The following is an 18,155-nucleotide window of genomic DNA, read 5'->3' on the forward strand; positions in this document are numbered from 1 at the left end:
AGCTATTTCCCAGACATACGATCTGTGCCTCAAACTCCTCCCTCTCCCATGATTACTCACTCCTCCTCAAACCCTAAGATCGAGTTTGCTGCCCCTTCTTCAAGATGGTTATCTCAGGGATAACAGAGAGACAGAGAGAAAAGATCTACTGGGTCCAAACTAGGAACCAGTGGGTTCTGTAATCCTCTAGTTCACTCTCAGCTGCACAAGGAAGGAGGTAGGAGGGTGGGAAGTGATGCATAGTGAAATTGGACAACACAGATACCAGGTTATGTTAAGTACATAACTTCTAATCTGATGATGTCCATTTCATTATGCATCATGAATGGGTCAGAGGCCCCAGCTACACAAACCTTGACAGGACCTCAAGGAAGGATATGCCTGAGCACCACTGAACCAAAGGATGTTTTGTTCCTGGAAATGATGTCCAACTTGTAGTGAGACATAAAAGTTATGGGCTGTGGACCAAGTAGCTGCAGCACAGACTTCATCAAATTGGAGTTCTAGCACAGAGCGCTGGAGAGGGTCGACACCGATCTGGTGGAGTGGGCTCTAACTGGATGGGGAAGTTGTATGCCTTGCTGAGAGTAAACTGTGGAAATACATTTTGCTAAAGTAATCTTAGAGACAGCCTGTACCAACCTGTTAGGCGAAAAGGCAATGAGCAACTGCTCTGACTTTTTATGAGGTCTGGTCCTATGTAGGTAGAAACGTAATTGTCTGTGAACGTCCAAAGAATACAACATTTATTCGCCTTTATTAGAGTAATTGAGAAAGAACACAGGTAAAATGAATGGTCCGATTCATGTTCGACTCCGAAGCGACCTTTGCAATGAAGGAAGGATTCGTCCTGAGAGAAACTCTATCCTTGACAAAGGTTATGTACAGTGGTTGAGAAGGCAGAGCCTGCAATTCTGAAACTCTTCTGGCTGAGCCACAAGAAAGGCCGTCTTCCATGACAAATATTTCAGCTTGCAAGAACTAGCACGTTAAAAGGGTTTCTGGGTGAGACCTTGCAGTATTAAAGTAAGATCCCAAGGGGGAGAAGGATCCTTGATTGGAGGTCTTAGGTAAAAAAAACCTTTTTAAGAATAACCAACAGAGTTTGGAAGAAGAAAGGGTAGACAGAAAGCCAACTCCCTTCCCAATGTGGAAATTAGTGATAGTTGCAAGTTGTACCTTTATGGTAGAAAAAACAGGTCCCTCGTGGAAAAGAGAACTCAAAAACATAAGGACATCCAAAATGGAGACTGAAAAGGCATCTATATTCCTATGTGAAGCCCAGATGGAAAACCTTTTCAATTTGCTACAATATACCTTCTTGGTGGAGGGCTTTTTAGAAGCAAGAATAATGTCATAGACAGCACTTCAGCAAACTTACTGGAAGTGGATAAACTAAGCAGTCAGTTTGAGAGACCAAAGATTGGGGATCTGCCATTCTGTCAGATGTGATATGAGATCCTGTCTGGGATCGAGTATCCATGAAAGATATTTGCTGTGAGACTGCAGAAAAGGGAACCATACCTGACGAGGCGAATGAGGGGCAATGTGGATAAGATTGGTCTTCAACCTGCTGGCTTTCTGCAGAACTTTGGGTATCAGGGGGATCGGAGGATAAGCACACAGGTGACCCAGGGGGCAATCGTGGACTAGAGTGTTCTGGGGTGACTCCCCCACCGGGGGAGATCAGAACAAAGTATCTGCTGCATTCATTGTTTAGGGGAGAGGTAAACAGACTGCAGCAAGGTTCACCCCAAAGGTTGAAAATCTCGTTTGTTATTGACTGATTCAAGGACCACTCGTGAGGACTCAAAATGGACCTGGTCAACTTGTTTGCCAGAATGTTGGATTCTCCCAGGATGTGTGTTGCAATGAGAAAGCGGTTTGAAGCAATCACCCATTCCCAGACTCTCACGGCCTCTCTGAAGAGCAGGTAAGATCGGGTACCCCACTTGCTGATATACCATACCACTGACATGTTGTCTGTCAAGACTACAATCATCCTCAAAAGGCAGCAGTCCTGAAAGGCTTGCAACGTGAGGAGTACCACCCTTATCTTCAAGACGTTTATGTGCAATTTGGTCTCTGAAGGAGACCACGTGCCTTGGACCATCCTTCCCTGAAAATGCCCCCCACCCCAACACGGAAGCATCTGTGGTCACTGTGGCCGAAGGAGGGGGAAGGACAAACGGCCTGTCTAGATTAAGATCATCTGTGAGCAGCCACCATTCAGGTGATGTCTACAAATTGGAGTAAGCTTGATCGGGGTTGATAATGGGTGACACTGGATGGACCACTGAACCGCCAGAGTCCACTGGAGAACTCACATGAAGAACCTGGTTACAGGCAACAGAAGTATGACAGCTGACATGAAACCCAAGGCTATCAGAACTATGTGAGCTGAAGGAGATGGCGTGTCAAGTAGGCATTGTAACTGCTACCTGAGAAACGACACCATTTGTAGGGGAAGAGCTGCCACTTGAATTACCATGTTCAATTAAGTCTCGATGAATTCCATGTCCTGGACTGGGACCATCTTGGATTTTGCCATGTTCACTGTGATACCCCGGTGGCGAAACAGGCGTAACATCACCTGAATCGCCAAGAGTGGTTTGATGCCTTGTGAGTGCTGTTAGGAGCCAATCGTCCAGGTATGGAAACCTGGAATCCTTGCAGACGGAGATGAGCTGCGACTACAGCCATGCACCTGGTAAATGCCCAGTGGTAGTGGTGAGACCAAAGGACAGTGCTCTGTACTGGTAATGATCACCCCAAGTCAGAAGTGTAGATATCCCATGGAATGCCTGATATGATAGTACGCATCCTGGAGATCCACCAAGCATATCCAGTTGTCCTTGTGCACGAGTGGCAGAATGGACTATACCGTAACCATGCAGAACTTTGTCTTCTTGACAAAGAGATTCAAACTGCTTAGATCCAAGATGGGTCTAAGGTCCCCAGACTTTTTGGCACCAAAAAGAAGCATGAGTAAGTTCCACATCCTCGTTGTTTGGTTGGGACCTGCTGGATGACTCTTTTTGTCTATAAGTTTTTGTACTTCTAGAAGGGCATTCTCCCTCTGACTGGGTGGCACATCAGGGAAACGCTCCCCGGTGTGGGGAGGAGGAAGGGAAAGGGAATAAAGTAGCATCTAGATATAACATTTAACACCCAAGCATCATTTATGTCTGTTCAGGCTGCTGGGTGCAAGGATAATCTGCCCCTGACTGCCTCCAGAGTAGGACAGTCGAGCAGTGCTTCAGGAGAGATGAAAGGGCTTGTCCAAGAAGGGTTCCCTGAAGGCCTTGTTCTGTGGACCCCCTCTTCCTCTGGGGTGGCATCTACCATTAAATCCTCTCCCTCTGCCCCGGAAGAGCATTTGTCCTGCAAATCAGGGAAAGTCCCTTGGGATTTGCAGAACCACATCATCTTCCCACTCTGTTGGTTCCTGGAAAAGGTCCACTGGGGGAAGCAAATTTGATCCCTACGGCAGAGAGTCTTGCCCTCCTGTTCACTGGGAGTAAGAGTCTCCTTAACTTGAACAAACAAAAAGGAAGTGTCAAAGGGGGCGTTAACGAATGATGATTTGAAGGGGTCCACAAACCCGCACAGTCTCATCCAAGCATGTCATCGGAGGGCTGTGCCTGAACCAGCCACTTGAGAGGTTCCCTCTGCCGCGTGGGAGATTAGCCTCATCGAGGAGTTAGCAACCAAAGCCATAGTATTCAGTATTCAGCTGAGTGGAAACCTTTTTAAAGTTTTTTTCCAACAGCAACTGCACCAGAGACATGGAAAGTTCCTTCACAAAGTCTCTCTCAAGGCGAGTGAAATGCGCCAGATAATTCAATGCTCTCAGCAAAAAAATAGCTGTGGCATACACCTGCTCCCCATGTCTGTCTAAGGCCTGAGAATCTTTGCTCGAGGGGGTGGACAGTAGAGCTCTTCTTGGAGAGCTCCTTCTTGGTAGCTGCTGACACCACAGTGGCATCAACTGGGAACCTTTACTCCAGAAAGGATGACCCTGAAGGGGGCTTAGGTACTTAGCCGTGCACTTTAGGATTGGTTCCATAGTGTCGGGCTCCTATCAAGCCCAGCGGGTGATGAGATCAAAAAGCTGGTCCACCGGTAAGGTCACCTAGGATGTAGATGGTCCCATCCTGAATGCCCCCAGGAACACGAACTCCTCCAAGGAAGGGGGTTGGGACAACCATCCACCCTATTGTTTACGGATTTCTAAGATACCTCCAAAGGAGATATCATCGGGTGGAGAGTGGGGAAATCCTTCCCCTTCAAAGTCAGTGTCCACTGTTAAAGACTCCAAGGGGGAATCAATGTGCTTCCTCTTGCACAGACGCTTCTGGGGGACCTCCTCCATGGGGTACTTGGGGGTGGACTCAAGACAGGGGAACCCCTTGCTGAGGAGTTGGCTCAAGGCTCTCTAGGAGGGGCTGACCATGGATTGGATGGACAGGAGCAAAGCTTAGAAAGCACTGCTCTTGAGGAGTTGAAAAAGCCCTCTTTGCTACCTAAAATGCTGAGGATGCCAGGGGAGCCTGACCCCCCACTCTAGAGGCCGAAGCCTCTAAAGGAGAAAAAGACAAGGCCACCCTGGATCTGACATTGCCAGAAGGCAACGGGCCTGAGCTATCAAAGGCAGAGGCCACCAGAGGAAGGGATGGCTCCAAGAAGGACAACGTCAGAGCAGACACCAACTCTAAGGATCCCAGACTCACTCTCCTCTTGCAGAATCAGAGCTGAGCCAGTCTGGGACACCACTGGAGTCAGGGAAAGGAGTATTCCATGACCCAATGCCAGTCCACTCAGATCACCAGGCCCTGCAACTCTGAAGCCAAGAGGATTGGAGGAGGAGGCTGAGGTACCGTGAACAGAGCTCTCACGGATCCAGCATGGGTCAGAGAAGGCAAAATCCCCAGCTGGATCTGGGCTTTGAGGAAACTCCTCATCTGATCGATATCATAAAGAGAAAGGCGAGAGGACAGGGAAAAATGTGTTGACCTCGCCGGTGATAAGTTAAGGCTGGGTGGTCTGAGCAGGGGCGGGTGACTTGCTCTGGTGTAGAGTAAGACTCCGAGACCTGCGATCCTGGTGGGTGTGACACGAAGTCCACTCCAGAGACGAAGAGCTATGGATCTTAATGACCTCCAACAGCCCTCAAAGGCTGCTCAGACCCAAGGTCAATGGAGCCAGCAGAGTGAGAGGTTTGGTCGGAGCTGACTCCCCAAATCCATGGAATCTCTTGAATCTGGACAGAAGGCAACAGCAGACGGATCTGATGGGGATGAATCTGAAAGCTTCCAATGTTTTTCAGAAGCAGATGTCTGTGGGGAAGTAGGGGGGGGGGCTCGCTTCTTTTGGGAATGAGTCTGGACTCCAGAGGAGGGAATAAACCCTATAAGTATGAGCTTGTTCCTCTTGTCAGCAAGGGGCTCAGGGACTAAAGGCGGAGCAAATGTCGCATGGCATCTCCAAGTGCCCCAGATCCAAGCAATAAACACACCTCTTGCGGGCGGCAGATTGGGAAATCTTATGCCCACAAGAGGCACACCTCTTAAAACCACCCACACAAACATGCACTCAGACATTAGACACACACTAAACTACCAAAAAACAACTATTCTACAAAACTTAAAGATAGTGGAAAAGCTCTTTTTTTAAGGAGAAAAAGAAGACAGAGAAGATAGGGTAGAAACTAGCTTAAAATGTGAACTTTAGGTCAGGTTTTTCACTATTTACGAGAAAGTGAAAAGTTAAGACAAAAAATTATGAAAAACTATCTACACTGAAGAGAGGCTCACAGTCGCATCTGTCTATAATGGTGGCAAATGAGATCTGAGGGCTTGAGGAGGAGCGGTGAAAAATCATGGGAGAGGGAGGAGTTTGAGACTTGGATCATATGTCTGGGAGATAGCTGGCTTGGATCTGAGGACAGACCCGAAGGCCCATTCATGATGCATAACGAAATGGAAAATATCAGATCAACTGCCAAACAAATTTCTCCAAACTCATGACCACCACCAAGGCATTCCCTTTGCCCATTTATTGTACATTTTTTTATATTTTTTCCCCTAACAGATTTGTTTAATTGAATTGTGCAAGTTATAGGTCACATTAAAGGTGGGAAAAGTTTTGAAAGGACTTATTGTGGTCTCATTTTTTATATCACAAAACCTGGCATTTTAACAGGGGTGTGTACACTTTTTATATCCACTGTATGTCACATTTTATAAGAATTTTTGTTTTAATAAAATCCCTCAAAACCAAACATAACCCCATAACCTGCTAACTTAATGCAAACACACAACTATGTACAACTTCAAATAATGAAGTTTAACCTCCTAACAGGAACATATGTGCTAAATAGACACCTGCTAACACAGGCTCTAATTAACCTGAAACTGAGACTATCCATGCTAAGACGCATGTTACTGCCTTGTGCTTCTACTTAGACTCTGGAAAACAGGAGTACTATTAATTGCTGGAGGAGATCCAGTAGTGGTGGAAGAGGAAACAAATAATGGTGTCTGCCCTTTTTTTATCTTTACCCCCTCATGTGAAAACTTCTTTCATGTTTTCAGAAATCATTAACTTTTAGCCATGAAGAAACATGTGTTCTGTCGCCTGTCTCCATGGAAAGATGAAAAAAAAGAAAATGTAGTCCTCGGCTGCAACCTGAAAGACAAGTTGAAACGTTTATTGCTAAAGGAAAACTTTTCATTATATTTGGTGTTCACTTATTTACTTGCTTCATCTTAACATCTGTTATCAGATTAAGTCAAGGGGCTTAATCCAGACATTCAGCTACTCAAAAGTAAAAGAAAAGATTATCAGCTCTGCATATATTATACTGTATTTTTATACTCCCCATCTCCCACATCAAGAGCCCATGACTACAGTCTATTAGCTTAAACATACTTTTCTCTAGCTTTTCTTCTCTTTTTTGCAACGCAAAGCTTACATTTCTTAAAACCAAAAGAGGACAGAGACAGAGAGAAGAGGAAGAAAAAATGCATCTGTTTACTTTTGTAACTTTATCACACACAAAAACTAAAAATATTTTACAGAAATTTTACTTGCAGTAATTCTTTTCCTTCCTCTTCCCCTCAGAGACCTTCCAAACATTAATGACAGTGAGACAAATGTTTTTCAATCCCTACAAGTTTAACATCAACAAAAGTTCACTCTTTCCACTTATCGTTATACAGCTATATTTCACAAATGCAATTGATGTTTTGCAGTGTCACATTTATTCACTAGGTTCTGTGTTGCTGGTAAGTCTTCCTGTTCATCTCCATCTTCCAACTCCAGATTCCGGTTTAATTCAAAGGTACTCCTGATTCTTCTGGTCAACTCCTGTGGTTTTTTGCTGTCTCTCAAGCATATGCCTTTGGAAGACTGGAAAAGGTTTCACTAGCAAAGCCTCTCCATGTGCTTTACTATCAGAAGAATAAGAAGCAGAGTCTCTTTCTGCTTGATAGCTCACTTTTTGTTAGACAAACTTTTACATTTTTTCCTTAGTATGTTCTGTATTAAAAATGACTGAATCCCGAGGAAAAATATTCTGAAGACAGCTGAATACACCAGTTTAAATTTCACACCTGCCTCTCAACATTCCCGGACTACTGGAATAAATGTGCTTCTCTTCTGCTTGGTGTACATGCGTCGTAGCATAGATAATCATTTTCTACAAACACTACTGTCTCCAATTTTGAATAATTTTCCCTTTTGCAACAGTCTTGTCAGGATCAGCCTCTTTTAGCTGGTAGGATTGCATTTTTTTTTTGTTTTTACTAATAAAGGTTTTGGCTGCTTTCTTGTGGCCAGGTTTGGAGCAGACACACAATGTGTCCTTTCAATTAACAGTTCCTGCTGTGGAATACCACTAGTCCAGTTGCTTTTTTGTGCCTTCATAAAATTACTACAGTCTGCTCCTTTCAATTTCTCTGGTACAGCAGAACATTTCAGATTTTCTCTACATGCTCTGTCCGTTAATTCTACCATTTTTGAAACATCTCTTCTTGAGCAGTCTCATACTCAGCCAGCTTCTTCTTCATTTCAACCTCTAATTTTTGCACTTTTATCAGCTTATCTGAATAGCTGTTTATTTCCTCTTCCATTCTTTCCAGCTTTGTGTTACTTCAGCTGATACTCTCCCTCCAATATTTTGTTGTATTCAGCACTGAGCATGTTTGACTTGTTTTATATTACTGGAAGCCATGTCTTGTACCAAAGCTGGAGCTTGAATTCCTTTTTGCTGAACAGCTGCAGGATTCTTTCCAGCTGGTGTTCTCTTTACCTCTTCTAGTTCATTTTATTTCAGGCTCTCTTAGTTTCTTCTTTGCTGGCATACAGGCACTGTACTTACTAGCCAGTAACTGAATTTTATTCAGGCTGACATTACTGGCTGTTGTTTTTCAGTTTCTGTACACTGGGATAGGTGAAGTTAAGTTGTTAGTCAGTGTGCAGCCATCTGTGAGTGCCCCCTCACATCTAGCTTTGACACTACCATTAGTTAATGAATAAAATCTCTGAATACGGGTAAAAGGAAATTAGTGTCTGAAGCAAGGAACAAAAGAAGAGTCAGGCATCTTTATTACACTTGTTTTGTGCCATTCCTGTCCTCAAGCATCTGGAGTTTGCACATCATTCTGTAAGAGCAAATTCTGGACAGCTGAATCTCCAAATCAATTCACTGAAGGGAAGGGCAATTTTGAATTCTACGGACCACTGAAAAGGTATAGCTGCACCCACACCACCACTAAGACTACCTGGCTGCTGCTCATCTTCCTGGCTTCCACCAGGTACTGCAATGCCCACCATCCTAGAGAAAGGAAAGTTGACCATCGTCTCACCTCTTTCCTCCATCCAAGACTGGGAGCCAGTCCTTCAGCATGCAGAGTGCTAAAAGAACCCAGTGTCACTGGGAAGAGCTTTCTCTATGCCCCACCTGAGCAGCTTACACTTATGGCATGCTTGTGTAGCAGCCTCACTAAGTGAGACTAGCTCAGCCCTACAAAGGGTCAAAAAGTTTTGAGGATGGCCTTGCATATACAAATGGATTGGATTAATCTGTAAAGATGCATTATTCCACTTTCAGTGATGAGCTAAACTGGCCAAATGACATTAGTCTTGTACTTCTGACTTGTTACAGTAAAGAAAAATGGACTGAATCTTCTAATTCAGGTGTAAGAAATCACAGCATTTGTTTTTCTGTAAGACACTACTACATGATCACTGACAATTACTCACCTGGAAACTGCAATCACCTATTAAAATGTTGTCACTCAAAATTTCAAGGGACTACACACTGTAAAAACAAAATGAAAACTCCAGCAAAGCTAGAACTTCCACTGAGTGACCTTCCAAACCTCTTGTATCAGAGGCACATGGGATATATGCAAATGATCCTTATGAACATTAGGTGTTTCATTGGCAATTCAAGGGACTACACACTGAAAACTTCCAGAAAAGGATCGGAAATGCAGAACAGTGAATCTTGAACCTAGCTCTTCTCCTTTAAAGCCTCCCTGCACACCTTGATGTGGGAGGCAAGCCCCCAAAAATACAATATATTAACTCTGAGATCACCATAGCTCAGAGAAGAGAGAATATTTTAAGAAATGGTCATCTCGGACTTAACATAATCAAGTCCATTTTTTTCAGCAACTCAGTCTCCATGTTTCGAAACTCACTCTAGAAGGTCCCGACATTTTAAATGGTTACCATCTGTGACTCCTCAGGAGCATGATGTATAAAACATCTAGCTTGTTTACAAAACATAGATAAACTTTTCTCTCTTTTAATATAAGTGAGCAAGACTGTAGCTGATAAAAAAAATATTAAAATTCTAAAAACTAGTTTAGACTGCAAATAAAAGACTGTTCCCCCATTTTTAGAACACAGAAGTAGATGGAGAACAGGAGTAAAAGCCTGCCTCTAGATGATCTTTTGCAACATAATAGATGCCACCAGAAAAAAAATGACTGGGCCTCTGTTACTGTTTTGGACAACTAAAATGGAAATAGCTGGAAGAAGCCAAGATACTTCAACAGACCTTGTGGGATGATTCCTAAGAGCAAGTCAATTCCGCTCCATTTCATGTTTAAGGACTGTGAGTGGATCAAAGGCCAGCAGACAGCATTTTTTTAACCTCCAAGTTTCATTTGATGAGCAATGGACATTTGAAAAAGGAGAAGCCTGAAGCAGAGGCTTAATAATAAACAGTGGTGCTCCTTAAATTATAGTTTTTCCTTGACCTTTTTTGTATGTGAAACATATGCTTTCTGGGCCTTCTGCCAAAGACACTGCAATTTAAAAATGCAATAAAACAAAAGCACTCCTGAAATACTTCAACCAGGATTTCACACCAAGGAAACATTTTTTCTTTAACACCACACTTACGAAAAATGAATGCAATTGTTGGTGAAACACAAGACTGTGGATTCATGAAAAGCAGCAAGACAAGGGCACTCCATGACTTAGCTGACCTGAATGGGCTAATGTTTAGGAGAGTGAGAAAGAAAGCAAACTACATCACCCTTTGGGGACCTTCACAGAAAGGGGCTGTGGCTTGGCAGCCATGGTCTGAGATCAGTGAAAGGATTAGAAAGACAAAGCATTCCAGTAAGAGACTTTTACATTACAGGAGCCTTGCATATTTACCAATTCCTTAATTAAATACTCTGAATTACATGTGTAGACATCCTATGATAATGGCTTGCCATTTTCTAAAATATGTTCCTCAAAGTCCTTTGCGCCCTGAGACCAAGCTCTGCGGACTTCGCCCAGAAGCAGACACACACTTGCCCACTAAAAAAGAACATCTGGCTGATTCTGCTGAATCTATCCCCACTCAGATGACCCTCTGAAAGTAGTAGTATACTGCAGAGGTAGATAAACTGACTCAAGTCAACAGGCCCACAAAAGAATGAAATTATGAACATTGGAGATGCATGTCTAAAGTTTTTTTTGTTGTTGTTTCCTTTTCACCAGATTAATTACATTACTAAAATGTACCCTGTATTCTTGGAATTGTATTCATTCTGAAGTCAACTGCATTGTTTATTGTCTACAGTACCTGACCTGCAATCTTTTAACTTTTTTTTTTATTTCATTCAACCTTGCTGCAGACTTCAGACTCCTTTGTTGCCAGCTCCCTATAGTCCTATCCTCTGCAGTTCCTATACCAAAGCTAGCTCCTGGGTGTGATCCACGGAAGAAGGGTCTCCCTTCCAGATGAGGTCCAGCCCTAGCAAACCTTCTCCGTGAGCAGCCTCTAATGGGTATGCACTTGCTGGCACTGCAGAGTGGGACAGGCCAATCACTGCAGAGTGGGACAGGCAAATCAAGGTACTATCATACTATTTGATGAGGGAATTTTAACTACCCCTAACGCCACATCTAGCATGCCATCATAAGCAGGCTGAGCGGTCAATGGGAGGTGTAATCTGAGCATGTGCCTTGTCTCGAGTCCATAGGGCAGCCTCTCAAACAACACCATTTCTCTGAGCTCTAGTCCCTGCCATGGCTCCATCACAGAGATGCCCAGCAAAATCCCACCCTCCTTAACAACGCAGGCATTTAACCTGCTAATTAAACTTGAGTCACCTGAACTGCAGTCTGGGCTTCACGCTATGCCACTGGGCTGGTCTCATTAACCTACGTCTCTCAAGTGCAAATACGAAGCTGCACAAGCAGTCATTTGTGCAAATGGAAACAACAAAAGTACAGCCAAAACAAATGCTAAATTATTACACCTCAAAAACAAGTTAGAAATAAAGCAGTCTAAGATTTAGCACATTTACTATTGTAAATTAAAATGTTTCAATTACAATTAATTAATATGTATGAATAAAAAGTTATTTTAATTAGTTTTCAAAAAACATACATACCAGTCTAATAAGTTCTTCCTTTATAAGCCTGGTGATCTCAGCCTTGGCTTTTTGTACAGACAGCTCATTGGCACCTGGAGAAAAATGAGCTACATCTATTGAGGTTGTTTACATACATTATGCAATTTTTCAAATAAACATGCTATTAATTTTCAGAAAGATGATTTGCAGGATACTAAAAATAGAGTTCCAGGCATCTGCAATTTTGTTTTAATACTCTAAAACCCGTAATCAGGGAAACAATCTATTTACTTATGAAATTATTCATTCTAAGCAGTGCTTTTATGTCTTCTAACTCACACTTACAAAACATTTTCAGAAACCAGCTGACATCTTGGGATCAGATGTTTGTCCTTTATCAGGTTTAATTAAAGACAGTTCAGATTTCAAACATTTAAAGATTCATTTATGACTTAAACAATTTTCTATGCTAAGGTTGTTCTATACAAGTTAGTCATGCAATTTTTTTAACACACAAAAATGGGAACCACAAGCTGACAGCAGGAATCCACCTCTGTGTCATGTTCTATGCCAGGTATGAAGTTCTCATTCATAAAATGGCAGTTTTATCACAAGCGGAGGCATGATGAAAATGTTCCTTAAGTTTAACACATTTCATTGCTAGAACAGATATTTTGTTGATCCACATCTATTCACAAATTCTGTACTGTGGCAGTACCTACCTTTTACAATGCATTGTGTTGCATAACAGCTTCTGTTATGCCTTCACTGGGACAGCAGTTCATACCAAAAGATCTCTTTCTGGATTTGCAAAATAAAGTAGATCAGTTTTTGCTTTCAATTTTCTCTATAATACCATACTTTTTCTCTCTGCAGTTTACTACTTGATGATAAAAAACTTCTACTGCCTTTCCCTGTTTAATTTCTCCAAGTCTTTTGGGTTTCTAATACCATGACAGGAATGGACCCAATTCCTAAATCAAAGAATGATTAAAGTTCTTGAATTTAGTATTGTTTCTATCATTGATGTTATCCAAAAGTACTCTTTAAACCAAACAGAAACTTTGCAGAGTGGAGGGTGTGAAGTTCACTCCTTGAAATATGTTATGTACCTAGTTCACTAATAAAAGTTGAACTGTAAAATATGAACTACAAAATAATATAATAAAATAGTAGGTAGTCCACAGCTGAGTTAAAAATGGAATATCCTTTATTGAAAAACACAAACAAGTGATCCTAGATGAGTATAATGAAAAGCATTAAAGACATTCATTATTTATATATAATCAGGTTACTTGGAGCAAGGGAGTGGTTACAGAGAGTGTTTCTGTTAAGAGCAATAAAAGTATTAAACTCATTCCTTTAACCAACTCCCCCTTCCCCCTTAACACCACAGTGTAAACGGAGACTATGCTACCTTAGAACTGAAACTAAAAAGCTAGAGGCAAATTAAAATATACAATATAAGAACAGCTTAATAAAGCTAACGTACTAATCCAAACTTTAAGAAACCAACTCACTAACAAAATGACTAACAAAAAGATCTACCACTAGACCTCTAGCAGAATAAATATTAGTAACTTATAAATTGAAACACTTAAAGACTGCTTTTGCACCAAATAAATACTTCATCAGGTTTGTGTGCAATACACATCATAACATTAATGAACATGTGTATAAATCTAAAAGTGAACACCTAAATAGGCTGAAAACCATAGCTATAATTGCTAAGGTGGAAATACAGTGAAAAATGTTAAAAATGAAGCATTAAGGACCTAAGTGCATAACATATTTCAAGGAGTGAACTTCACACACTCCACACTGCAAAGTTTCTGCTTGGTTGGTTTTTGACCCAGTATAGGTTGCATACTGGGTTTTCTGAGACTTCGAGGGTTACCATGGATTTTTCTTTTTTCCAAAAGTACTCTTCACAGCACCTGCAATGTGCCTAGACCTGACCCCTTCTGCAATTCATATGGAGTTACATGTAGAATCAGTCATTACAGATTCAGTCTTAAACCTTCCCTTCCTTCCTTTTTTTCTGTTCCTTTTCTTTCCATCTTTGTTGTTCTCCAATCTCTTACCTCTCACTTAACTGGCATATGCAATGGACTACTTCTCTAGTTACTTGCACTATGTTTGTAGGAACTGGAATTGTTAGAAGACACAGATGCCTGAGGATATCATCAATAAAGTCAACTAAAATTGTGTATACTTTCCTTTATACTAGAATACTTAAAAACGGAAAAAAATGCCACTGCAAATTAAAACAACCACTAATGTATTCCCCTCCATAATGCAAACTAAGAAAAGTGAACAAACTTTAAAAATGTTTGCACCCTACACTTGCAATGTATGAGCTTTGCTCACAACTCAGACTTACAACAAATAAAAAGTGGTGCGATACGACCAACTAATTAACAAAAATTTTAAAAATTTGCAGACAGATACAGAATAAAACTTTCTTCTTTATTCATACTCACCGCCATGTTTAGCTAAACCTACTCCCAAAAGTGGTTTACATTTCTTACCCCATTCGGCCTCTATGTAACTTGTTTCACCTATCAGGTGGGCAGGATAATCTCTGGAAAGAAACATGTTGGCTACAAGGTTTAACTCCCTACCAACATCCTCTTCATGTGAAGTCATGTGGGCTACTCTTATACACTTCCCTTTAACAATACTTTTCTTCTGGCTTAATGGATGACTACAAGTCCAAGCAGGAGTTGCTGAAAGTTGGCGTCCTGAAAATAACTGATTTGAAACCCTGATCAGTGTGACAAAAGTGTCCAAATAATTGATTACTATTCTGTTACAATTAAAGGTAAATGGAAAAAAAAAACAGAAGTGCTATTCAAAATAAGTAACAAAATGTTTCTCTGCAACTTGGAGAAAAAGTACAAAGTGCAAAAAAAAAAAAAAAAAAAAAAAAAAAAGAACATTTTGTGTTTTCTCTAAAATAGCACAATCTTTGGGGAAAAAAATAACTCCAAAATGCGTAGGGGCAAAGCCCCAAATGGGGTGGGGGCTTAGAAGGCTACCACCTGCAAAAACATACATACATTCCAGTAATTCTAAGTTAACTGTTGCAAAACGGACATTATTTTTGTAACTTGCATGAATGAAGATGCTTAAAGCTTCAAAGAAATATCTTTCTAGTTACACATCCAAAGCTTTTATCAAACAATTTTGACAAAATAAATGTATTTCAGGTAAATGTAATTCCTGCAAATATAATGCACCCAAACTATATACGCAAGGAACAATGTGCTTGTTTATTCTATACCCTTTGCAGATATATGATCCTCTGACCCTCAAGATGGCTTAAGAAAAAATTTAAGTTGCTTTTCAGTGGCTCCTCTATGATCAATGCAAACACATTGAACAGACATTAGAGGCAAGTTGTCTCCATACCTCTGAGGCAAGTTTTCCCCATACCCCACACCAAGGGCTAGGTAACCCCCAAATTAATAGAAATAACTATTTGGTGGCAAAACCTTGTGGAAAGTTTAAAATAACTTTATTTGATCACCCATTCAATTTATCAAGCTTAATAATAGTTCAAGAATCACTGGAAGTGACTTAAAGGCATGTATGCTTACCTTAACACCACCCATATCCCTGGATCTAAAGTTCAATAACATCACTAGAAAGGACACTCCTACAAACTACTCAGCAAATCTGTAGCAAAAAGAAAAGTGCCAAGTAAACTGAAGCTTTTACCTTGAATAAACCAACCATAACAGTGACCACAACCCAAGGGATTAGAGCTGTTGTGGTCAAGTTAGGAGCCAATTGTTGTGGTCGAGTTAGGAGCTAACAGTAACTGTGAATATAACTATAACGTTATTCAATTCTAATGCCAGCATAAGGCTTACTGCTACAATTAGAGTTAATGTTGTGGAAAACCCACTTACAGTCTTTAAACATTAGGTGTACGGTTATGATCAGAGTTATGAAAAAAAGCCTAACCTGTGAGCAAGTGCAGGATACAGATTTGAGCCCTGAATATGACCTGCATAACTCTGTTTCAATCAGTGTCTCAAGCAGTGGAGAAGCCAGCCAGGAAGGGATGAGATTGATCGTTTAACACTGGCTCACCCTTACTGGAGGGAGAGGTTAATGGATTTCTACCAAAGGAGTGCCAGCTAGGGGAAGGCCCAAAACTACAGCTAATGCACTACGGACATTGGGTGAGGGGTTAATAAAACCAGGTTGGGAATATGGAGCTGTATTTCTGCATACCCACAGTGATACTGCTTTTCCTGTCTGTATCATTTTCTTAACGGGCAGTGTCAGGAGCATTCAAAGGTTTGCCTGATGCCTAATGGAAAACAGTCAGTCATAGTGGAAGACAGAGGCACAAAAAATGGATATCTGGTGTAAGTTCACATAACCTGAACAGGAGAACTTCCACTAAACATTAGGAAGGAGATGTTCACCAAGCAAAATCCTACCCGATAGGTTTGCTTAGCATCCTTGATCAAAAGTGGCTAATTCAACTGGTAAAACCTCTCTGGTTCTACTTGAGCAACAAAGGGTTTACATACATACTAAAATCTACATTAAAAACTACTGACAGATACTTATTTTTTAACACATTTACTCCTGGGTTCTACATGTTATGTTAATATATTCAATTAAAACAGTATGAAACAATACAATACTGTTTCAAGGTCAGGCTCTAGGACATTGCAGCCTGTCATTCTTTATAATATGCTTCCCCATACAATTAATCAAGAATGCTCTCAAACTTTTCTCAACTTCTGTAGTTCTTTATGCCAACAGATATTTTACTCAAACTATCTGTTACTCTCTTAAAGAGCCAGTTGATAGTTTTCTTGTTTTTCTTGAATGTTCTTTTTTTTTCCAAATGTCTCTATTAAATTTTCACATATGACAAAGGCAATCTTACATTTATACAAATGAAAAACATACAAAATGATACCACTTTAGTTGTAAACAGTTTACATCACAGACACCACTGAAACAACTGTAGTTGCAAAAATTATACATTTTTTCCTGAATGTTCTTGAACACAATGTGCTTGGCATTTCCTCTCTTTTTTTTCCAAGTCTGGGCCTCCCCCAAAGACCTAAAATCGATTCCTGCATTTGTGCCTATAATTTACTGAGACAAAACACTAACTTAATAGCCTGTCCACATACAGTATAATTTTAAAACCTTTAATTATCTTTTTGCACTCCTTCTCATACAATCTTTTTTTAAAACTATATGAGAACCATAAAAATGCTGTATTCAATTTTAGATCGTATCAGACAATTATAAAGACAAATAATTAACAACAATATCCCTTGACTTTATAAACCCAAAGCAGTCTATACTCTTGGAACATTCTTTTACCTGATTATCTATGGGATGGCCAAAATCAAGTTCGTCATCCACCCATACACCAAGCTCCATCAGCAAAAAAAAATGTTCAGTCTCCTTGCTGCCTAGTTTATAATCATACTGTAAATGTCAAGGATTGATGTTCACATATACCTTAGTTTTATCTGCACTGATTTTCCTAGCCCAGTTACACAATTCTTCTAAACAATGTTGGAGTTTCCTTTGGTAATCATTAACTCTCATTTACTAATCTAGTTTTAGATCATCAGCTTATAAATATCAGAAAATATTTGATGGAATCTTTGAATTACAAATGTACAAACTGAAAAATGAGGACCCCAATATCAATCCCTGCAGCAGCCTGCTATTTTGTCCAACAATATTCCCACGGCAAGATTTGTACACAATCTGCCACTTACGGTTTTGTAGTCATGCCATTAACTACCTAACCAGAGATCTAGATATACCCATGTTGATTATTTTAAAAATTAATAAACAGCAACAAAGACCAACAGTGCACAAAAAACTAATAACCTCCAAAAGCACTGCAACGAGGAAAAGCAATGCACCAGACAGCCCAGGATAAAATCCAAAGTTTATTGACATAAAACGTGACGAAAATACAACACACGTTTTTCGTCTACAACTCGGACTTCTTCAGACAATGAATAACAGTTCACACTCATAATATATATTAATTGGAGTGAAGCAATTAATTCAAAACTCCCAATGGAGAAACTTTCTCATGAATAATTAATAACATACAGATAGACTTTTTAACACAAGAACACACCACTCCATTAACAAAATAAATATATCCTCAGTAAAAACATAATGTACTTACCTGCAAGTTTAAAAAATGCATAGAAACTCTATCCATGGGTGAGGAGGTGATTGGGAGACCAGGTTAGAGTATAGGGAAATGATCTGGCA

At 40.6% G+C, this 18,155-nt stretch overlaps 1 protein-coding gene across 1 annotated transcript in view; it reads right to left on the reverse strand.

Moving 5' to 3' along the window:
• Positions 1–18,155, reverse strand: part of DDX46 (DEAD-box helicase 46) — a gene marked incomplete in the record, with an annotated part of 2,009,097 nt that overhangs the window by 55,836 nt on the left and 1,935,106 nt on the right. Inside the window, 1 exon segment of the mRNA XM_044069232.1 lies at positions 11,910–11,983. Within this exon segment, the coding sequence (XP_043925167.1) occupies positions 11,910–11,983 (74 nt within the window).

This window comes from Protopterus annectens, chromosome 4.part0 (genome assembly GCF_019279795.1).
Source record: "Protopterus annectens isolate FY-2018-M chromosome 4.part0, PAN1.0, whole genome shotgun sequence".
Taxonomy (NCBI): domain Eukaryota; kingdom Metazoa; phylum Chordata; order Ceratodontiformes; family Protopteridae; genus Protopterus; species Protopterus annectens.